The 22,923-nt window shown below is 46.7% G+C and overlaps 1 protein-coding gene across 4 annotated transcripts; it reads right to left on the reverse strand.

The window, feature by feature from the left end:
* Positions 1 to 39: 39 nt before the first annotated feature.
* On the reverse strand, positions 40 to 21,715 carry MTMR4 (myotubularin related protein 4). Of its 4 annotated transcripts, none has more exons than XM_039885754.1 (19): positions 21,596 to 21,715; positions 20,392 to 20,430; positions 17,043 to 17,132; positions 16,584 to 16,700; positions 15,972 to 16,054; positions 13,516 to 13,676; positions 13,307 to 13,403; positions 12,995 to 13,108; positions 11,983 to 12,179; positions 11,635 to 11,763; positions 11,000 to 11,111; positions 10,313 to 10,508; positions 9,891 to 10,076; positions 9,644 to 9,814; positions 9,338 to 9,492; positions 4,308 to 5,706; positions 2,830 to 2,940; positions 2,502 to 2,590; positions 46 to 2,288 (listed from the first exon to the last, which is right to left on the reverse strand). In XM_039885754.1, the coding sequence occupies exons 2-19, from the start codon at positions 20,392 to 20,394 to the stop codon at positions 2,111 to 2,113; spliced, it is 3,588 nt and encodes a 1,195-aa protein (XP_039741688.1). In that variant the 5' UTR covers positions 20,395 to 20,430; positions 21,596 to 21,715; the 3' UTR covers positions 46 to 2,110. The 4 variants fall into 4 exon arrangements, with proteins under 4 accessions (XP_039741690.1, XP_039741688.1, XP_039741689.1 ...); XM_039885755.1 differs by lacking the exon at positions 21,596 to 21,715 and adding an exon at positions 20,811 to 20,826; XM_039885753.1 differs by lacking the exons at positions 20,392 to 20,430; positions 21,596 to 21,715 and adding an exon at positions 18,515 to 18,781.
* Between the last annotated feature and the right edge of the window lie 1,208 nt (positions 21,716 to 22,923).

The raw sequence follows: 22,923 nt of genomic DNA on the forward strand, positions 1-22,923 counted from the left end.
TTTCTTAGAAATTAAAATGAATAAAAAGACCCAACAAAGCAGCACTAATATAGAGATTTTATTTCAATTGTATTGAGTTTTTACAGCACATTGCATGTTTGTCACAACGCAACTGCACAGTTTGGATTTTTGGCCACATCATGTCACTTACACCCACAAGAGCTCTGAAAGGAGTATTTGATGAATATATCTGAGCCGACAGCCCAGAGTCTCTCTCCAAGGCCATGCAGTATGTTCACTGATGGATAGTCCCTCAAAACAGCCATACAAAATAGACAGGTACAGTCCCCTCAAACGTTACCAATCTTACTCCCCCTGAAAATGGGTGGAGTAAAGTGCAATGAAAGTCAAGTTAATTAAAAAGCCACTCACTACTGGCAGTAAATTTTAATGATTGAGAAAATGCTTAGAAGAATTTTATGTGTCAGAGACAAGGGATAGTTTGTTTCTCTTTCAATGATCTCAGGAATTTCCCAGACAAAATCTCCATTATTCAACTCCATTTAAACGAAAAACAGTTCTGCTAGACTGACCTAAATCCGCCAAAACTTTTTAGGTTACATCCATGGCAAGTATAATAGCACAGATGCTTCTCTGTAGGATTGAAAAGGTCAGGACAAATACAATTCTTGTTCTAAATGAAGATCCTAGTTATTTTTGAATAAAAAAATTTTTTTTCTAGGAAGCAACGTGAAAGTAGCAGTTAGATAGCTACCATAGTAGTTTAAAAAAGGATAAGCCTAAGTGTAATTTGCCTTTTATACACCAACAAATTGAAGAAAATACATAAAAGAAATCCTAGTGGCTTCATTATAGGTCAAGGAGACTGTATCTGTCCTAAGCACAGTACATGGCTATATTACTGTATCTTTTGGTTAAGTGCCACTGGTACATATTAAGATGAAAAAAAAAGATGTTTGGCCCAAATGGACACATTTTTCTCTCCCAATTTTGGTATCAAGGCTTTATTCTCTTCTGTTTGGGTTCCATTGTTAAGTGCACAGAAATAGACAGCAGCATTTGTACTGAAACCCTCACACGCCAAACAGCATATTCTAGGAGGTAAAAACCAAACACTAAATTCTACCCTCAAGGTGTCAAGTGTTCAGGATAAGAAGCAGTGTGACCCAGAGGAGGCAGCAGCCAAGGGAAAGACAACATGAGGGAAGTGGGTATGGAACAACAACAAAAAAAAACCATGGTTTTATTTTCATGCCAGGAGAGGATCAAGGTGTAGCTCCTGTGTTAGCACCAGGACGACTAGGAAAAGTCAGGCGCAAAGGGTAGGGCACAATCAGCAAGTATTTCACAAAGATAATTTCTGCTTTTCCCTTCTCATTCTTCACAGTGCATACCTCAAGAGCTGTCACTGAGTAATACAGATTACTGCCTTCACAGCTCAAAATAACTGATTTTTGTCAGGACTGAATATCAGCAGAGTTTTCCTCTGCTCCCAAAAATGTCTCATTCCCTAGAACTGTTCCCCTAAACTGACGATGGCCGATGAGCCAAGTGAAAAATACAGCAAAACCTCCACTTGATGAATCAGTCTTTAAAACCAAACTCCACGGAAAGACAGAACTAATGCAACTAGAGGGAGTGCCTCTAAAGACTGAGCCTTCATGCACAGACACAGAGCACAGAGGTACAGGGTATAGTTCGTTTCAAATAGGATAGGAATTCCTATCTTATATACTATAATCTGCTTTTTTCAAGGTGGAGGAGAGATGGATCTGGTTATCACTTGGAGTTTGGTTATACATATGCCTTTCTATTGCTGTTTGGGGCATACATCACCAGGCAGTATCTATGAAATCATTATCATGTGACCCCCCAGGAGAAAAACGCTGGAGTCACCAACTCAACATTAAGCTTCCAGACTCTGAGTCTGGATCAGGACCATTACCCCAAGGTGAGGGTCTCACCCGTAGAGGACCTCCTATCAAATTGGAATTCCTCTGCTCCAGTCTCGTGATACCGAGATTTTCTCAAGATGGTATCTTTGAGCTCTGTGATTTCATGAGCCATACCAAAAAACCTTCAAAACTACACCTGAAGCAGATTCTCCCTTCAAACCTGCTATAATTGGACAGGTCATTTCCTCTGGCATTCAACTGGAAGCTGTAGCAATGGGTTTCTTCAGATGTTGGCTCATGAGCTCCCTGGCACGAGATACTTGGATGTGTTCGTAACATGAGTTACAGACGAGAACTGGGTCATAGAGTTGTTGATCAGGAATGGGCAACTTCAGGTGGCAGCAGGCAGCACAAAATACATTCCCACAATTTCTGCCAAAGCACAAAGAGGGAAGACTTCAGCAGAAATGCCAATATACTGAGAATGAATGATACTCTAAGCCTTACATGAGTAAAGAAAAAAATTGGGAGCAAACAAAAATAGTTCCTATGAAGATGTCTCCATTTTCATATAGATTCAATTTTGTTCGTATGTAGGTATCTCGCTGCTTTTTGAGCCATACCAAATCATATTAAACATCTTACCTGCAATGATGTCTTCGTTTGGCCAACCAGAATTCACAGTCACAGTTATAGCAATGTGATGCCATATGGTCTGGAACCCAGCGAGTCACCTAACAGAAGGGACAAGGGAAAATTCCAGGTCCTTATCAACAAAGTGGAAGAGCAACCCTGCAACAAGGAGAGCATCCCAGGAGAAAACAAGGCCTGTCTTTATAGTTAGCCCTTACTAGCCTAAAATGAAGACACTCGACTAGAGGAGAGCTCAGTTTACAGCACATCACTTATCTCTGAGAAATATGAGAACTCACTGGCTTGCATAAGTACCCACTACATATTTGCCTAGACATACCTCAGTCTCTTTCTTATCAACAGGTTCCCAGCTTGCTTCTGAAAGGCAGTCTTCACTGTGATCAGAGCCAAAATCTTCTGTATCACTGCCATCTGACTCCTTCAAACACGTCTGAAGAAAAGGCGAAGACATCAACATCATCTTCATCTTCTCTAACATTTATTGTTTACTGTACATCACGTACTGTTCTAAGTGCATTACACGCAAGAATTTCTCGAATTCCTCACAACAATCTTGCGATGTATACTATTATTATCCAAATAAGAAAATAACACTCCAGAGAAAGTTAAGAGCTGATAGGTAGTAAACCTAGGATTTGAACCTAATGGTTTGGCTTTAGACCCATCTTCTTAACCAATATCCTATAACACAGTGTGGGAAGAATATTTCTTTTGTTACATTTAAACCTGGGGTTCGCAAACTATAGACCACAGGCCAAATCTAGCCTACTGTTTTTGTAAATCAGGTTTTATTGGAAGACAGCCGCACTCATTTATTTTCATATTGACTACAGCTGCTTCTGCCAAGTAGCTGCGACGATATGTCCCACAAAGCCTAAAGCATCTGGCCCTTTATCGAAACAGTTTGCTGACTCCTGGAGAACAGTTTTTGTGACCCTGAATAGTAAGAAATTGTTAGCCCTAACCATTCCATCCCAGCAAATGGACAGCAGGTAAATGGGAATGTCTTAATCAGAGGAAGTAAAGTGCCTATGTAGATGACAAGATATTAATGGGCAAGAAGCTGACTCCTAGAAGCTCCTGGACGACTGCAGTGCCAGAACCTCAGGCCTCCCAACATAGCGAAGTCTAGATGGTCCTCGTCATCTCTGACCTGGATTATCCTAAACATCCTAACCAGCCTCCCAACCTGGGTTTCAATTGACACACTATACCTAGAGTAGTATTCTTAAAATACAAATCTGATCATGTTACTCACTAGCCAAAAATGTTATTGCCTTGAGGACAGAATCCAAACAATAAGGGAACTCAAGGTGACCTTTCCAGTCCCTGTCTACTTCTCCAATATCATTTCTCACTGCCTCCCTCACAGTTCCAGCACAAGTGTACATGGACACGCACACACCTTACCCCTTTGTTCAAGCCCTATGAAGTACCTATTGCCTTCATTCTTTTGCAGATGGTACTTCCTTTTCACTGTTTACCTAGCTAAATATGACACATTCTTCAGCACTCAGCTCAAGCATTATCTCTCAGCTTCTCTGACCTTTTACTCCATCCTAGCCCCCAACATCTGATGCTTCCTTCAAATAGAACACTTAAGAACATCAGTCTAATTGTTTGCTTGTGTCTCCCAATAGATTGTGAGTTCTTGAGAACAGGGACTATGTCTTTCATCCAACAGCTCATCTACCGAACAATGGCACACAGCAAGTACCCAATGAATGAATGTTGAATAGATGGAAGGCTAATGGACAGAATAAATGAATGGATGGAAGGAAGTAGGTGAATACTTACAAAATCATCCTCATAGTCCATGGGAGGCTCTTGTGGAGGTGCACAGCAGTGACGGATATCCAGCCTCATCTGCAGCTCACGCACCTGTCGACGTAGCTGCTCCACCTCTTGCTTGTACCCTGCTTCAATTTGCCGTAATCTATGCTGGATCACATCCGTAGGAAAGGGGAGTCCATCATCATCCAGGTAGAGAGGAGGCACTGGAGAAGGGCAGCTCAGTGGAACAGGCTTTGTGCTGGAGACCTGCTTTGGGTAACTGGACAACCATATCCGGTTGTTTTTTCCTCCTGGGCCAGTACAGTGTCCATTGGAATGACTAGAACAAAGAGGTGACTTCACCCCTTCTCTCTGAGCCCACTGGCCAAAGCAGGGCCCCGTTGCCCGCATCTGCTTACTGTTCGACCTCTTGCTACAACAACCATAGGAAAGCAGCCGCCGAGGGGTGGTCTCCCCACTTGGGAATGAAGTCACCATCCCCTGGAAGCTGTCCCAGTTGGACCCTATAAAGGAGAACTCACTAATCTGGCTCTGAGAAATTGGCCTTCGTGCCAATTCCAACGGCACTTTCCCAAAGCGAAGATTTTCCAGTAACTGCCCATTCCTATTATTCCCTCTTTTGCTAGTGTCTTCCTCTCCATGAATCAGATCTGGTACAGAACTGGGCTGTTCCTGGTGGGAGATACTTGCCACAGATCCCGGGGGATCTTGGTTGAGAAAGTCAGCAGTTGGATCTGGAGGAGTGTGGCAGGTAGCACTTGGTGGGTTGCAAAGGGTGCCCAGACTGTGACTTGGAGCAGATCTGGAGGACACACCTAGCCCAGAGTCTAGCTGGGCCTGCTTGGGGGCACCTGTGGGAGGCTCCTGGGAAGACTCAGAAAAATCACAAATTCCATCACACTTGTTGGAAATAACGTTAGAGAGCACACTGACAGCTGCTTTTTCAGGAAAATGTTCAGGTAGCTCCTCTGTGCCATCTAAAGTCCTACCCAACTCATCCTGGGCAGGAAGGTCTGAGGCTGGTACTTTAGTCTCTTCCAGGACTTTGATCTCAGGATCAGAGGTGTGGCTCTTCATTTCCTGGGGCACTGTGGCATTAAGCGGTTTGTAGCTTGGAGAGCAGCTTTTGTGACTCTTGAAAGGTTTATTGCTCAAGTAGTCTTTCTGGCTGCTGGATAGAGGGGGAGGAAGACCCATTTCTCCTACAGTCTGCTGAGGACCTTCTACCCCAGATTCCACGAAGGCTGTCTCTGATCCCTCAGGATTGCTATGCCAGGGTTCCAGGCCTACTCTGGCCTCCTGACAGTGGTTATTCAGGTTGGGGTCACTGGATGTGCGCGTCAGAGGGCTGCTTGTATCACAGGCAGAAAGAAGATCATCCATAGATCTGGTTTTAGGTAATCTGGAATGACAACACAATGCCTCCAGGTCAGGGAATGGGAGCTACCTCCAATTTACAGAATTAGGTCATCAAAGCCAGAGTTCACAAGAAATAATGACGTTTAAGATTACAAATAACCTATGCTCACTGCAAGAAATTTGCTTTGCCAAAAGTGTAGGCCGTGAACCCTGCCCTTAAGTACTCGGAATCTGTCCTCAGCTTTCGTCAGTCTTTGCTCTACACAATCTCCCTGGGCAATCTCAACCTCTCCCACGGTTTTTACTGCCTTCTAGGCTGATACCTTTTAAATCTACTATTTAAGCCAGGACTATACTGAGCCTCAACACTCCAACATGGTGAGACAGAAAGATGGGTTTTGGAGCTAGACAATACTGGCTCTGACACTGATTAGCTATATGACTACACGTTATTTAACCTCTAAGACACCTGGTTTCCTCTATGATAATAAATTAAACCTTGTAGAGATGCTATGATTCAAAATATAGTCAATCAACCACAAACTTATTAAGACTACACTCACAACTCCTCATTTTTACAACTTTCCTTACTATGTTACCCCTCCATCACAGTAGTAACCAACACAGCTTTTTACAACCATTGCACAACAACGTGCTTCTCTCAGTCCCAAGTTCCTCTGGTATACAGCACTCAAATTGTTCCAGAGGCATTAGTGCACACCAAATTGGTAACAGACATTTTCAAGAATGCAGTTCAAAAGTTCTTGGAGCAACAAAAACTTCAAGGAAATTTGCCAGGAAACAGCGGAGACATCATTGGGCTCCTATTTTTAGATGCCTCAGTCCAGCCCATACAGAAAAATCTCCCAAAGGTAGTTTACAATATAGCTAATTTCTCTAAGTGTTTGGTTTTTGAAACATATTATGTTTTTAAAAGTATGTTTGTGTTTGATTTTACTTTTGTAATCAATTATTTTTTATTTATATTTTTTGTGGTATAAAATTCCAGGAAGGCAGTAACAATGGTTATGATTACAGTCTCTGGAGTCCTATAGCCAGGGCCTGAATTCCAGCGTGGTAACTTTTCAGCCCCTCTCCACCCCTTCTTTTTACTTTTTATTACGGAAGCTTTCAAACATGCAAAAGTAGACAGAAGAATATGAAGAACACCCACATACTCTTTACCTAGATTCAACAATATCAACAGTCTGCCATCTTCCACAGCTGATTGCTGTGTGCACCAAAGGTTTAATCAATAAAATAATGGTGGTAGAGACAGTAATGCCTGAGGAGTCTGGCACAACAAGAGAATTTATCAGCTAGGGTGATCAGGGAAGGCTACACAGAAAGAGTAATATTTGAGCTGGGTATAGAAGAATGTGTTAGACTTTAATGGAAGAAGAGGAAAGAGGGTAGGACGTTTTTGATCTGGGGAAAACCAAAGGTAAGTCAGGTCAGCTGTTAGAGAAACCATTTCTTCTAAGATCTTTACAGCACTTGTTCTTCTAAATCCAACTCCCCATCTTGAACTATCTATAGCCTACTTCCTCTTTACTGTCAACTGATATTTCAATCCTAATCTCGTGTATCTCTTCTTTCTTCCCAAACGAACTTGTCTTTTCAACTTTTCAATGTCTATAGGTGGTACTAATATCCTCCTGGTTTCTAAGCCTGCTACTGACTTTTCTACAATGTTTCTGATTTTAATCCTTGTCTTTTCCAGGGACTCTTCCCTTATATCTGAATTACAACAGTGCTGGCTAGTCTCTGTGCCTCCAACCACCTGGCTCAGAGATTAGTTCTCAAAAAATCCCATTGTCACCAGGTCACAATGACTTCCTACAATGATTTACTACTGACAGCTGAATCAAAATAAACTCCTCAGTGTAATGTTTAAAGCCCTTAATGAACAATCCTATATTTATTTCTTTCTATTTCTCAGAAGAGCTCCTTCCCAACCCCTGCGAGCCCCAAAGAAGTTCTTTTTTAAAAAAACTATCTCTCATGTATCCAATTCCTTTGGACCTCTCTCCACTAACATTATCACCAAGTTCATAACCCGCTTCATTCCAATCGTTCACTTAGGAATTTACTAAAGCACCTATTATGTGCCAGGCCTTGAGCCAGATACTAGGGCACAAAAAAGCCATGGTTCCTTCCTGTTCTTCCATGAGAAGTAAATAGTCTGAGTAAATAGTCACCAAATGACCCCTTTCTTACTTTTCATTTCTCTAACAGCTTTGAACTACACAAATTCTTACTTGCTTAGATGCTAACTTAGAACTGTTCTCTAGTTGTCCTATGTCTCATCTTACAGCTTTTTAAAGCATCTTAAATAGGATCAATAGCTTCTATTTCTTTGATATAGTCCATAAAACCCAATATAGTACTAGGTAATTTGTAGGTATTAAAGAAACATTTTTTGATGTGAAAAATTAGATACTGATACAAGGCAATGATTATTAAATGGGTCACGGAACTAATTGAGAATTTGATTAAAAGTTATGGCCCCTTTCCCTGGAAAAGTAAACTTATGAATCTATACCCAAATTCTGCATAGTTTGGGGAAGGAGAAAATCACAGAACTCCTAAAGCCTATTTGTGGGCCCCTGACAATGGATTCAGCTCCAAAAACCCTAAAACCAATAATTTAAGGGGTTGGGTTTTTTTGTTTTGCTTTATAATATTCAACCAATTATGTACGTTATACTAACATAAATGCAAAAGTATACATATAAGGTAACACTATTGAACTGTACATTTAAAAATGGTTTAGATGGTAAATATTGTTATATGTATTTTACCACACACGCAAAAGATAAACATAAGGATGTTAACTAAAGCACTCCCTATAATGACAAAAAAAAAAAACACCTAAATGACCAATAGAAAACTGGTTATACAAATTCCTAACACGAAGTAGGAAAAACAATTTGCAGAACAGTATACAATATTTGATTCTGTTTTTGTATTCAAAAAATGTTTCTATATGACGATGTGAGAATGTGAACATATCTAGAAGGACATATACTAATTAGCAGTAGACACCTGTGGGGACAAGGATCAGGAAGAGAAGTTTTTCACTTTCTACTTTTATATTGTTTGACTTTTTCTTTTAAATAAGGGATATGTATTACTCTTATAATTTAACCAACTTCTATTCTACTTCCTCAAAAATATTCAGCCAGAAGATAACTTTAATTTTTCGTCTCCTTTTAAATTTTGGCCTTTCTCTGAGGGAGTAATGTGAAGGCCATCTCCCTCTGGGAGACCATTTCCCTGAAAGTCAGATGCTTCTGGAAATTAATGCTGGACACAGCAAAGGTTACTACTAAGAAAGCAAGCTCCCCATGCCTTCTATCAGTGAACAAAAGACCATTCCCACAAACATTCCTGAAACAGTCCTTTCTGTTCTGTTCTCTCCCCTGCTTGAGTATGTCACACAGGGTGATAGCAATTATGGGAAAGAAGGTAACCAGTCTTATCTTAAGAGAGAACCTTGAAAACGCACTGAGTGCACTCCAGACTAGCTGCAAGTCCTGGGCCAAGCTTCTCCTTCAACTGACTCAAGAAGTTGCTTTTAAATATCTCATGAAAGAACAATAACAACATTTAGGAAAGATACAAAGCAGTTACTGCCTTCCTAGTGGAGAAAGCAAGACGGGCAATTTTACCTGTCCAGAGAACGGCCAGAGAACTCCTGGCTCTGAGCCACCGGAGAAAGATAAAGATCCATGTTCTCCTCCCCAAGAGTGCATGGAGACGATGCTGGCAAGTAAACAGCAGTCCAGAGGTGCAGGGCCCGGACATGACACACAGGATGCAGGACCTAGGGAAGCAGCTCCATACTAGTATTTCGTGAGATGTTCCAGGTCCCTCTTCCTCCCCTAAGCCTTTGGCCCTATGTTCTCCCCACTGACTCAACCTGTTCTCCCTACAGGTTTCCAAGCAGCACCTAAAAGTTAAGGGTTCAGACTTACCATGTCTGAGCCAGGTGTGTAGAGGAAGTTATGAAAGTTCTTATTGCCAGCTCGCAGGAGGGCCCACACAGAGCAGGTCCGCTTGTAGATGTTGCGCTTCTCTCGCTCACAGGGGTTGTTGGCCAGGAATGTGCCGTAGAGGCAGGAGTACGTGTGCTGTACCAGCTTGACCTACAGGGCCAAGACAGCTTGTACCTGGGGGCTTTGGCACCATCCCCCAACCCTGGTCACAGGCTTTAGGACTTACTAGGAATGCTTCATTAAATTCGAACAGGCAGGGGAACTGCTTGAGCAGCTGATGAACAGAATCAAGCCACTGGAGGAACACAGGGCATTGCTCATTTTGGTCCTCTGCATTCTCTTGGTGGCCACAGCGATCTCCAAATTTATGCCCAAAATCCAGCCAGTCAGACTCTACTAATACTTGGAAGCCCTGCAAAGAAGAGAGAGTTCAAGCATAAAGCCCCTGTGGAAAGGCTAGTGTGCTATTCTCCAGAGGATGCCTGAAGCAGGGAGCTAGCAGCTACAGAGAAGAACAGGACAAAACCCAGAAGAGGACCCAAAGCACCAATGGCCTCTACTAAAAATCCAAGACAGATCCAGAGGGCCAAATATCTTGCCCACCATTCCCTTTCCCTCTGTTCTTTCCCACCCAACTCCTCTTAATACCTCCAATGTCCTGTAATACGGGTCCAGTAGTATTTTGGCCAGGGCTACGATCTGTGGCGTCCGGTCCCAGCCGTCTGAACAATGCACCAGCACAGGCCGGCCTTCCCGATCTACCGTATTAGCCACGAGCACAGCTGCCTTTAGCATCACCGACAAGTGCTGCAGCCATTTGGTGCTCTCCAGCGCCGATAACCAGCTACACAAGAGCAGAAATCAAGTCTGTCACAAAAAGCACTGAGGCTAGAACAGTCTCTCCACCACCCACGGCCAGCCACAGCTAACAAACTCCGTAGTGAGGCCTGATGAAAGAGACCCAGCCCATGGCCTTTCTGCTGAGAGATACCTAGCAAGAAGGTAAAGAAGACAGGACCTGAGGCAGACAAGAGACTTTTAAGAACAACAGAACTGGGCAGCATCACATGCACATTTAGCCGCTTTCTTTCCCCAGTTCTCTGTGTTCTTTGAGTAGGACAATTGATCCAAATGAAAGGAACCTAATGTCCTATGGCCGTGCCAAAGTCTTGGCTGAGAAGTAAGGTGTTCTTGGAATTGGCTCGCTGCACCCAGGCCCTCAGATCTCCTGTACCTCTACACTTCCCATCTCCCCATCTAATCTTCCAAGAACAAGAAGTACTGGGTAAGGGATGAGACTGGAGAGAGGATGGAATAAAAGCAGGGAACACCTACTTGCTAGGGTCTGGCATCTGGCTACACACAGCACGGAGGTACTGGAAGCTGTTCCGGATGGCATGGATGTTGGCCATTCCCATGAACACGACCTCACAGTTGGGATAGTACTCTGTAGATGTGAAGGAGGAGAGTGAAACCTAAGAGCGTGTCCTGGAAACAGTTGTGCAGGACAAGAGCGGTCCCAGTGGGCAAGGTTTCCCTGGCAGGGCAGAGCACTCCGTCATGAGAACTAAATATACTCTGGAGATCTCACTCACCCTTTTATTTCTGGATACTCAGGTGCCATATACTAATAGTAGCAGTAATAACATAATAATAAATGACAGCCGTAGTACTACTAGTAATGATGTAGAATAAATTCAAAAAATAGTAGTTGCTTTGTGCCAGTAATTTTATATATGTAACCTCCAATCATCCAACAACTTTGCAAGGTATGTATCATCACCATTTTACAAAAGAGAAAATAAAACTTAGACTGATTAAGGAACTTAATCATAGTCACAGCTAGTAAGTGGCAGAATTCTGACTCCAAGCCAAGTTTGTTTGGCTCTTTCCACTACACAAGCTGCCCCCTCTTCATTAAGGCTACCCAGAGCACAGGCTAGCTGCAGACACTAGGACAACAGCGATACCTTCGCATTCGCAACCTCCACCCTTAGCCCGGTTAGCCACTGCTGCCGTGTAGGATCGAGCATCCAGAATCAGTAGCTTCTGAGGGGCTGCTGTGCTCTCCACTCCAGAGCATGCAGTCAGGGAGGAATCTAAATACACAACAGGGAGAAGATCCTGGGTCGCCCAGCCACCCAGCCTCACCCTACAACTAGAGACCCCTCACACCCCACAGCCTCCCAAAAGGCAGGGACCCAGGCATCTTGTGTGTTGTCATCTTCTTCCCATTCTCTCCCTGAGGACTCCCTGGGAGCCAATGAGGCCAAGGTAAGGGCCCGCTCCCCAGGGGGCCAGCACCACCCACACCTTACCAAAGTCAGTGTCACATGCCTCGCTGGAATCACTATTCCCAGTGCTGAGGGAGCCCCCAGTGGCTCTTGTCCCTGGGTCCAGGGCACAAGCTTTAGCGATGGATGTAACCAAGTACTCATCATCAGCATTGCGCCAGCCCCACCAGCTGATCTCTGGCTGACTGCAGCGGGCGATGGCAGCCCCATTGCGTAGGTGTCTGACAACAGAAAAAAAACGTCATGCCCTTGGCATTTGCAGCCCCCAGAGACCTACCGCTGAAACTCCACGGGGCCAGACCAAGCTCTCCAAAGCCAACAGGGCCCACCAGTTCATCCCCACCAAGAAAATAGCAACCAAAAGCTCACAGGGGGCTTTGCAGTTTACGAAGTATTGTCATACACATTTCTCAAATGGGCTCTGTATTCCCAAGGTGACCTTGATACATCAAATCTGCATGGCACCTGCTCCAGGTACAGACACCCAGCGGGAGAACAAGCCTGAGCCCAGAGCATGAACAACTCCAAATCCCAACACCTGTCTCACTCTATTTTAGATACAATGTTCTAGTCAGGGGTTGGCAAACTTTTTCAGTAAAGAACCAAACAATAAATTTTTGGCTTTGCAGGTCACGGCCAGTCTCTGTCACACACTCTTCTTTTTGTTTCTCTTTCTTAAATAACCCTTTAAAGATGTAGAAACCGTTCATAGCTCACAGGCTGCAGGCTAGATTTGGTTCAGAGGCCGTTTTGCCAACCCTTTCTAATGCAGTATTTTACACACACACACACACACACACACACACACACACACACACACACACACACTCTCACCCTCAAAAGAAGTTAAGTGAATAAACTCTCTAAAAGCCTCATCTTTAGGAGAAAAAAAAGAGGCATTTTTTGCTTTAAAATTATTTCATAGCTACTTGCCTACAGGGTGTCAATTCCCAGTCAACCATGTTGCCGCAAATCTCCACTTGTGACTCTTATTGCATAAAAAATACCCTCCTATTTCTCACCCCCAGTGCCTCACCTATACACAACCACGGGGATCCGCTTCCAGGAGCGGAAGGAAGCCACATTCTCCAGCTCTTTATCTGTGATCCATACAGGAACCAGAAGCTTCTGTGGGTAACTGGGACACAATCTGAGAAGAGATCACGTGGCATCACTAAGTTTGATCTAAGATGTAATAACAAGATCCCCAAGGATGGCTTTGTGGAAGGAAGAACCAAGAACGTTCCTCCTGCACAGAGTCAGGAGCTCTGCCCACCATGCCTTACCCATATATGGAGGAGGTCTGGGTGTGGATGTGTCTTTGGTTTCCTACCCCCTGCCCTCTTACTTGTAGTTGCTGTTGATATGAGAGACTCTCCAGACATTCTGCAGGTCAAAGCCCATCCTCGCAAGTTCAGCCTCCTGTCGACATCGTATGTGCTCTCCTGCAACACAGCCCCCATGCCTCTCAGCATCCAAGAATTCCATGTCCAGAGGTATAGGAAGGGTGAAAACCGAGAAATAAGAAGTCACCCAAAGAAAACAGCCTGGTCTCACCTGGCTGACACAGGTGGGTATGCTGGTCTTCCTCGGTCAGCCCCAGGCACCAGGCATGGTAGGCAAAGGCAAAGAGGTCCTCAGGCTTGGCAGGTCTTGCTGTGGCCCGGCTTAGCCGTGAGAGCCACTCTTGGCACTGCTTGAAAGTGGAGAAGTGGCACCTGCCAGGCAAGAAGTCACAGAGTGAAGCAAGAGGCGGGTGTGCATTGGGGCCAAAAGGGTCAAAAACATGGCCACAGAAAGGCTGTGGGGAGAGAAGGCTGCAAAGCAGGAGTAACAGGGACCCTGGGAAGGACCAGGGACACTGGCCAACACTGAAGAGAAGTCGTCTTTGTCATAATTCTCTTCTCAAGAGCTCTTCTCCTTGAGACATATTTGTCTCGTCTAAAAGGGCCCTACCAATTCTCATATCAAATCTAAAGGCCATCGCATGGCCCTGAATGTCACGACTCCTTGTGTTATCTCTCATGCCTCCTTAACACAAACTTTCAGGCAGGAAGTCCTGCTCACCTTATTCCTGTCTCCTTGTTTTTTCACTTCTGCTTGATAATGTCTTCTCTCAGCCTCGCCACATCCTACTGATACTCTGAAGACAGTTTCAGTCCCACCCCATGAAGCCTTCCCAGCCTGCTCCACTCCACAGACCCCTCCCTCTCTTATTCTTAATATGCTTGGAGGATTAAATGGTAAGTTTTTCCAAGGCATATTGCCACATGTTAACTCTTCCTTTGGAACTAGACTTTAACCTCTGGAAGGAAGAGCAATGTGGCCTCTCCTTCTGAATCCCTACAGACTGAGCACACAGCACATTCTAAAATGGGCAGCCTTTATCACTCAGCCATAAGAAGAGATGAAATACTGCCATTTGCGACATGGATGGACCTTGAGATAATCATGCTAAGCGAAATAAGCCAGACAGAAAAAGCTGAAAATCACATGACATCACTTATACGTGGAATATAAACCTAAAAGCAACAAATGAGCAAGACAAGCAGAGACTCATGGACATGGACTATAGACTAGTGGTTACCAGAGGACTATAGAGTAGTGGTTACTAGTGGGGTGGGGAGGAGGGGGAGATAGATAGGGTATAGGTGGGTAGGGGGAGGGTGAAGTGGGTAAAGGGGATCGAATATATGGTAGCTGAAGGAAAATGGGCTTTGAGTGGTAAACACACAACAGAATATATAGATGTCAAATGATAATGTACACCTTAAAATTATATAATTGTATTAACCAATGTTATCCCGATAAACTTAATAAAAATAAAAAATAAAATAAACTTAAAAATAAAATAAAAATAAAATATTTGAGGAAAAAAATAAAATAAAATGGTCAGCCTTTTCATAATCCTTGGATTCATCCTAAATTCTTCTTTCTCTCATATCAAATCTGTAAGCAAATTGTGTCATCTCAAAAATTTGACTGCTTTTTGCCATTTTGATTGCTACCACCCTACACAAGCCACCATGATCTCTCATCTGGGTAACTACAATAGCTTCTTAACTAGTCTCCCAACTTCTGCCCTTGCTTTTGTCCCTGTCCCCTTACATCTATACTAATATAGCAGCAAGAGTGATTCTATAAAACATTAATCAGATCATGTCACTCCTTGCTCAAAACCTTCCAGTAGTTTCTCATTTCTCTTAAAGTAAAAGCCAGTCATGTGACAGCCTGACACCCTCCCTTACCTCTCAGGTCTTATATCCCATCTCTCTCACTCATGTGCACTCCACTCCAGCCACGCTAGCCTCCTTGCCATTCTCTCAATATGCCAGGTACAAACCCATCTCAGGACTTTTACACTCACTGTTACCTCTGTCTGGCACATTCTTTCTCTAAATACCCACATGGTCACTTTCTTCAGGTCTTGACTCAAGTATCACCTTTTCAGCGCAGGCTTCTCTGATCACTTTGTTTAAAGCTACAACCTTCTCCCCCATAGCATTCCATATCCCTTTCCCTGCTTCATTTTTCACCTGTACAATTAGGATCATTTAACATATTTTACTCGTTTATTATTTATTGCTGACATCTCTCCATTGGAATATAAGTTCCATAAGGGCAGAAAATTTTGTCTATTTGTTCCCTGCTCTATCCCCAGTGCTTAGAACAGTCTGATATAGAGCAGGGTACTCAATAAATGTATGTTAAATAAATGAACCAACAATAATGTGAGTGCTGTATGCCAGATCTCATCCTACATGCTTTCATATACATGATCTCATTTAATCCTTATGATGACCCCACGGGTGAAGCATTATCCCCATTTCTTCAGGTCAAGATACTGTGGGTCAGAAAATTGATTTCTCAATCCAGACAGGGTTTTCACCTTTCCTCCCAAATTGGGAAAGTCAGGCAGTATTTTTCCTTTCTTGCTCCACAGAAACCCTGCAGCAGAGAGGTCTGGGCAAGACCAGGGGAAGAGGATCTGAGTAAGGTCCTGTGGTTCTTACCTCACCACTTTGGAGTCCTTGCAGGCAATGTGCAACTGGAACATATCACGGCTCTCCACACTGTCAATCATCCGGAGGGGGACCTTTAAGGGAAGGGCAAACTAAAGCTCAGATCCCCTCTCTCCATATCACTGCTCATTCCCACCCTACCCCAGATGCTGATGTATCAACAGAAGAAAGGAAACCAATATTTACTGAGGGTCTGTTAAGTGCCTGATAACTACGCTGGGTCTTCTATCTATGTGACCCCAATTAATAATCATTAGAACCCTGCAAGGCAGTTATTTTCACCCCATGCTATTAAGAAAGAAATTGAGCCTCAGATGGGTGACTTGACCAAGGTCATGTAGTTGTTAAGTGGCACTCTTCAAACAAGCCACTGTGCCCCTTAGAAAGGCCAGCAAGAGAATAAGGGAAAGAGAGAAGGGGAAAGGTGAATAAATGAGACAGAAAGACCTATAGCTAGGAGAATGAGGCAGGAAAACAAAAAGTTAGTGAGAAAAAAGAAACCCCAACTTTTGGAGACATGATCAAGCAGAGCATTGGAGCAATCCTACCTTGTACCTCACAAGGATTCTGGTTTGAGTGTGGGAGAACAAGATATGAACTCACGTTGATGACGGAGTCCTTGAACTTAATATGCAGTCGATAGTTGGAGATGGCGATGAGGGCATCGGCTGCCCTGCCCAGGAACTCCACTCCCTCACCCTGCAGCACTGTGAAGGGCACCTGCCAAGGGGCAGAGGAACCCTCAGTCCAGGAGTAAGTCACTCCTCCATTCCCTTCACTGACCTGTGGGATCCCTGCTGGAAAAGGTGGGCCAACGCAGGACAGAAGAGTCCTCTCCACAGTAACAGCACCAGGCAGCAGCTGCATAGGAAAACTGCCTTTCCTTCCCTGAGGCCAAAGGCCCTATAATGCACATGCAGACAGACTCCCCTCCCTCCAGAAACCAGGGAGTGGGAAGTCAGAGCTCAGGTACCAGATCCCCTTAGAGATATTTAGGAGGGGAAGGTATTTTTTAACTCTGCAGGGAGCTCCACCCACCCTGGGCCCCCAACTCCTCCTTACCTGTAGATTCTCCTCTTCTTTCACTAGTTCCTTGGGGGGGAACAGGTCCTTGGCTTGGATGTACTCCAGGCTGGGGGGCCCCTCCTCACCCTGTGGGGATGGCCTCGGCCTTAAGTCACCAGGCTCCACTTGGCCCATTAGGCCTCATACCGCTGCCCTCCCCTCAATAAATCCAAACATACCCCATATACACTTATAAAAGGTCTGGTCACAGAAGAGGTACCAGGCTTGGTGGGAGGGGTGAGGTGGAAGGGATACTCAAGCTTAGTAAGCCTTAGGGAAAAGTAAGGTCCAAAGAGGAACTGGGAATCTACACTCCTCAAAGGGGGATCTCCTGTAGAACTAAAATTCCCCAAATGGAGGAGAGAAAACTAAAGAAATGAAAGACTATGTAGGGGTACAACAGAAGTGAGAGTGGGAAGTGCTGCTCTGAGAAAAAGGAATCAGGTGTGGCAGCTGGTTATAAAGACAGGAGAGAAAGCAGGACCTAAGGCCACTGAGACTTCAACCTGGTGAGTGAAGGAAACAAAGAGGAGTGGGCCAGGGGGATTCGGTCCTGTGCCTCTAGAGGGCCTGCGTGGATGCTTTCAAGAAGAGGATGTGTTTTGGAGCTGAGCTTATCTTCCAGTTCAGCCCACCACCTATCCAGCCCCCACCACCTGCCAAGCCACCTGCCCTGTCTGCTGATATGAGGGGGAATTCCTGAGGATACCCAGAACAAGCAGAAGTCACTCCCCTCCCGACAACCAGGGAGGAGGGACTAGGGGATCTGTGGGCCTGGGAGAAACCAAGAGACCCAAGGACAGCCAGGGTAGAGAGAGAGGCCTGGCAGACGCCCACGGGGGTGAGGAGGGGAGGGTGGGAACATCTGAGAGGACAGATGGGGAAGCTGGGAAGGAGCATTAAGCCAAAGAGGGAGGAGGGGAGGACTGAGAATGATGCAGAGGTACGCAGGCCTGCAGAGGCAGAGAAGATGGAGAAGAGGCTGTCTGGGGGACAGTCAAGGAGAAAAGACTGGCGTGTCAGGTGAGGGATGGAGTGGTGGAGGGGGAAGGGACTGAAGCCAGGGAGACAGCGCAGACATCCTGTGCTCCCCAATCAGCCCCCTAACATCCCAGACTGCCTACTAGCCACATCCCACATCCCCAAGCAAGGATGCAGCGGGTGGGACCAACATGGAGAGGAGTTAAAGGGATGTACCCCTGCAGGGCGGGGCCTGGAGATCTGCAGTCAAGGGCAGTGTCTGCGGGATCAAGATGGGTCACAGAATTTCCATCCCCGGCCTTCGACAATCCCCCGAAGATTAAAGCCAAGTCCAAGAAAGAAAAAGGATAATTCTCCCCTCCCCTTCCAGGGGCCTTGGGAAGGGGGATGGGCTGAAATTCGGAATCTCAAGAGACGGCCCTGGGCGGGGCTGCGGGTGCAGCAAGCGCTGGGGCCCCTGGGCCCCCACAGGCGGGGCCGGCACTTACAAAGCAGCTGAGCATGGAGCAGGATACGCGGGCGGTCAGGCTCATGGTCGCTGGAGGTCTGGGCCAGCGCACATGTCCCCGGAGCTGCTGCGCTGCCGCCCAGTCCCAGGCGCTCGCCGCATCCCGGCTGCGGGGCCCGACAGATGCAGCCGCGGCGGCCAGGAGGCGAGAGCACTGGCGGCGGGGCCTCCGCGCGGCTCCCGCGCGCCTCTCCCCTCCTCTCCACAATAGAGCGAGCCCAGCTCCGCCCTCCCGCACGAGCGCGGAAGGGAGGGGAGCCAGCGGAGGGGACAGCCCGGGACCGCGCCGGGAAGGCAGGGACGGGGCGGGTTCTCGGAGCCCCGCCCACAGACCAAGGCCACGCCCCCCGCAACCCCTCAGCCGCGTGGGAGGTAGTCCTCAGGGGATGTCTTGGGGCTTTCAGTGGGGCTGTTCCCAGACAGCGCGAAAGGGGAAGGCGAGACGCCTACATCTTTTCACTTCCCATCTTCCCAGGTGAGCCACCCAGAAACCCTGTTTTCACACGTCTGTCCTCTCGCCCTCCCCTCCTCTCTGAGTTCCCCCAATACGTGTTCTGAATTGCCAAGATGAAGGTCACTTACCTCTATCCACCCCATGCCCTTTCCAGTTTCAAGGCTTCCTCCTTTTCCTCCAGAACCACCACCCACAGTACCCCTGACCATCAGTGTCCTCCAGTCCCCTGATCTCACTAAATCCCACTCCCTTTTTTCCCCTTAGAGTGGACACTGGGCTAGTGCCAGGTTGGTCATGCCACACCCCTAAAAGGGAAATTCCCTGAGTTTTTAATTCCAAGGCCCCTGCCCAGCCTTACTCCTTTCGCTCCATCTCCCCCTTGTTTCACATCCTCTGACTTCTGAATAAGAAAGTCTTTCTTGGAAGAGAAAAAATTTCTTAGGCTGGGAAACAAAAGAGCTGGAACTATGGACCACAGAAGCTATACAAAAAACAAACTTGAAACCCAAGGGTAGAGAGATGATGGGAGTTGGGTAGAGGGCCAAAGAATAGGGAGCAGTGATAAGAGGCTCAAAATGTCACCAAGAGTCACAGGTAGAGCTGGTTGGAACACCACACTTTCTGTGCCTGGTAACTTTCAGAAACCGGGGCTTTGGTTTAGGTTTGGGTTTTGGAAGAAGAGAAGAATGGGAGAAAAACCTGACATTTTATTAAGCCAGACATATTTCAAACATTATCTCACGAAAACCTTTTGATTCCCCAAGAAGTGAGCCTTATCCTGTTTTACTGGCAAGACTTCAGACTTAGAGAGAAAGTATGCAGTTTAGTTAATGGAAAATATAGAGAATCATTATAACCACCCCCAACCCTCCAGCGATATTCTGGGCACCTTGGGGGTGCTATCCTGCTATATATCCAATAACCTGTTGCCTGCAATAGCTTAACAGACAACAGCACCTTGGAGATGGAGAAGCCCCACACTTTTGGTGGAGTCACTCTTGATATAGCACCCACAAATTCAAGGGCCCCAGTAGGAAGTACAAGGATCTTGAGATAAATGCGGCCTAGCTTTTCAGGCCAGACAGAGAGTTTCTACCAGGGACCCAAGAAAAGCAAGATAAGGGCCATTATAAAGAGCTAAGAGAGCCGGTGGTAGTGTGGGGAAAGTATGGCATTGCACATGCAGAAAAAGACTTCTAGAGGCTTCCTGTCCCAGTGCCATGTGTTGGCTGATGTTTTGCAATCCAAAGAAACTCTAATTTATCTCCAGAGCAGATGAACCTGTTTAGGAGCTAAACAGAGTAGCCTGGAGCTCAAGGTCCAGGAGGGGCGGGGCAGCTTCACTGAGAAAGACACAAGGATTACAGAAAACACAAAGGTCTGAAGAAAGAGAGAGCACTCACCATTCTACTGTGGTGAGGGTCCTGGCTGCCTGCTTCTCACTGTAAGGAGACAGGAACATAAGAGTAAAGAACACCATTAACATTACTATAGAATCAATAAATGCCATACATCTACTCTTGAACTTCTCTACAACCCTTATTCTCCTCCCTCACAGAGAATCCAGCTTCTCCACAGGTCACCATGCCAGAGGCAATGGGAGCTACATGGGGAGAAAGCAACAAGTGATTCTGCAGGGCATAAAGTCTGCCACAAAGTTCTGTAGCAGGAATGAGTATCATCCAAGATTATTCAGCAGAACTCAAGAGTCTTGATTCCCAGACCCAGAAGGAGAAATAGAACTCTCCAAACCCCATTCTTTGTGGGAGAGCAAAAGAACTGCCAACTCTGAAGAGACAGAGACTGCTCAACCAGGACTCACTTCTGGTCTTGGGGGACAGGAATCCATGGGAATGCTCTGCCGGTTTGAGTCTGGCAGTAGCATCCACCTGATCTGTTTACTAGGGGCAGAGTCCAGAGGAGAGGACAAGAGGGTGGGGACCACAACCTGTGATCAGAAGGCAGCAGGGCTGGACAGGTCCTGCTGAGTATACTTGACACTACGTGGGGTGCAGGTTAGTGGGAGGAGGCCGTACAACAGGGACAGAATCAGGCCAGCCTAGGGCTCAGAGTCAGTAACTGTCAAATGGGCCTAAGCAACAGAAATTCCAGATGGGCCTCCTTGGCCCACTTAGGGAGCCAGGCCCAGGTTTCTCTGACACTTTCCTTCATGCTTGCTATCTGAGCTCGGGCAGTCCAGCAGTGCTCCCCTAGAAGGCTGCAGGGATAAAAGCCTCCATCTGTAGTCCTGCCCGCCTCCTTGATCACAGCCCACGCTTCCTCATGGGGGAGCCAGCAAGCAACAAGCCAAAGGTGCTGCCTCACCGCCCACTGGCACGCAGCCTCAGGGAAGCGAAGAGAGAGACGAGGACCAGGCCTGAGAGGCCCAGGGTTCCTAGACCTAAGGGATCTGGCCCCGGGGGGCGGGCCAGGCTGGTAGGGGAGCCCAGGTGCCCAGGTTCTAGGGGCGGAGCCTAAAGACTCGGGGGCGGAGCCCCGAGTGACAGAGGGCGGGGCTCACGAAAGCTAGTGGGGCCGGGGCGGGGCCGGGCAAGACGGGGTCGTTGCGGTTCCCAGATTGGCAGTGCACGGGGCACGGTGACTCACCCAGGCGGCGTCCGCCCGACCCTCCGAGGCCGCGGTCTCACCACTTCCGTCTCCCGCAGCTGCTGAAGCCACGCAGGTCCGACCCCACCACGGTGCCCCTGTCCCCAACCAATCGTACCCCTGTTCTGTGCCCGCCCTGGCCAATAGCCACACGAAGTCCCGCCCTGCCCCCACCACGCAGCCGCCGCCCTCGCTCTTCGCGCCGCTCATTAGTCAAGTTGGGCAGACGCCCTCCCAGCCTTTAGCCTATCGGGTGCCGGAAGACGAGACTGTACCTGGAGGGAGGAGGTGCGGTGCCGAGAAAAGACACGACCAATGGGAAATCACAGCGCGTCCTTGCAGCAGCCAATGGGAGAGCAGTAAAAGGGGGGCTGCTGCCTAAGGCTCCAGGGGCCGGAAGTGGGGGTAGCCTGTCGCTTACTGGTAGCGCGATTGGAGGCGGGGCCTTGAAGGGGCACAGGTCTTTACAGCCACTTCCGGTGACGACCAGTCTTGGGGATACTGATCAAATAGATCCCCGGTGGCACCTCGGTTGAGCCATTTCCCGTTTCGGTTTCGTCGCGGTCATCCCGTCCCAAAGGCAGAAAGGGAGAAAAGACTCCACACAGGCTAAGAGAGGAAGGAGGGCTGGGCCTGAGGCTCTGTCTCGGTCTTCGGCTAGCGGCGGGAGGGTTTTCCCTCTTCTGCGTCTTGAGGGGTTCCCTTCGACCCTCACTTTTCATCGGCAAACCAGCCGTCCCGTCCTTCATGACCTGCATGGTGCTGTCAGGTGAGAGTTAAAGATCTCTCACCTGAGAGATAGGAAACCTGGATCTGAGACTGCCACTAGCTAGCTGCCACTTCTCGACTGTAAAGGGAGAGGGGAACAGCTAGCTCTTCGCTCCTCCCTCTCCTAGGGAGCTAGAGCAGACAGCAGGGCGGAGGGTGGCCGCTGGAGGGCGCCGTGGCCCCGCGATATCACTAACCCGACAGAAATGGAGGACAGTTGATTTAGATTTTCAACCAATAGCTTCAGTTCGGGAGTGGTCCTGAATGCTATAAAACAAGGCTCCGGGGCAAAAATGTCTTAATGTGTCTGTTTATAGAACATTGGAACTTTTTACTACAGTTAGTAAATTCCAGGAAAACAAGACCCTTGCCTGTGTTTACTGCTTTAACTCCAGGGTCTAGAACAGTATGTGTAACCTGACAGATGCTTAATAAAAATTTCTTAAATGAATACTGAACTCTTCCAGGACAATGACTACTTTATTCATTCCCAACACTTATTATACAGTGTTTGGTAATTACAGAGATTTCAACATTTGTCCAATGCTCTATCATAGGCT

Source organism: Pteropus medius, unplaced genomic scaffold (assembly GCF_902729225.1).
Source record: "Pteropus medius unplaced genomic scaffold, Ma_sr-lr_union100, whole genome shotgun sequence".
Classification (NCBI taxonomy): Eukaryota; Metazoa; Chordata; class Mammalia; order Chiroptera; family Pteropodidae; genus Pteropus; species Pteropus medius.

What these genes read in the sequence shown, in the direction of transcription:
- MTMR4 (XM_039885753.1), bottom strand. Translation starts at nt 18,559, where the DNA reads ATGAGCCTGACCGCCCGCGTATCCTGCTCCATGCTCAGCTGCTTT. An exon ending in TCAAGGACTCCGTCATCAAC is followed by an intron (nt 16,055 to 16,583) that starts GTGAGTTCATAT and finishes CTTCCCTTAAAG; the next exon opens with GTCCCCCTCCGGATGATTGA. An exon ending in AAACGAAGACATCATTGCAG is followed by an intron (nt 2,289 to 2,501) that starts GTAAGATGTTTA and finishes GTGCTTTGGCAG; the next exon opens with AAATTGTGGGAATGTATTTT.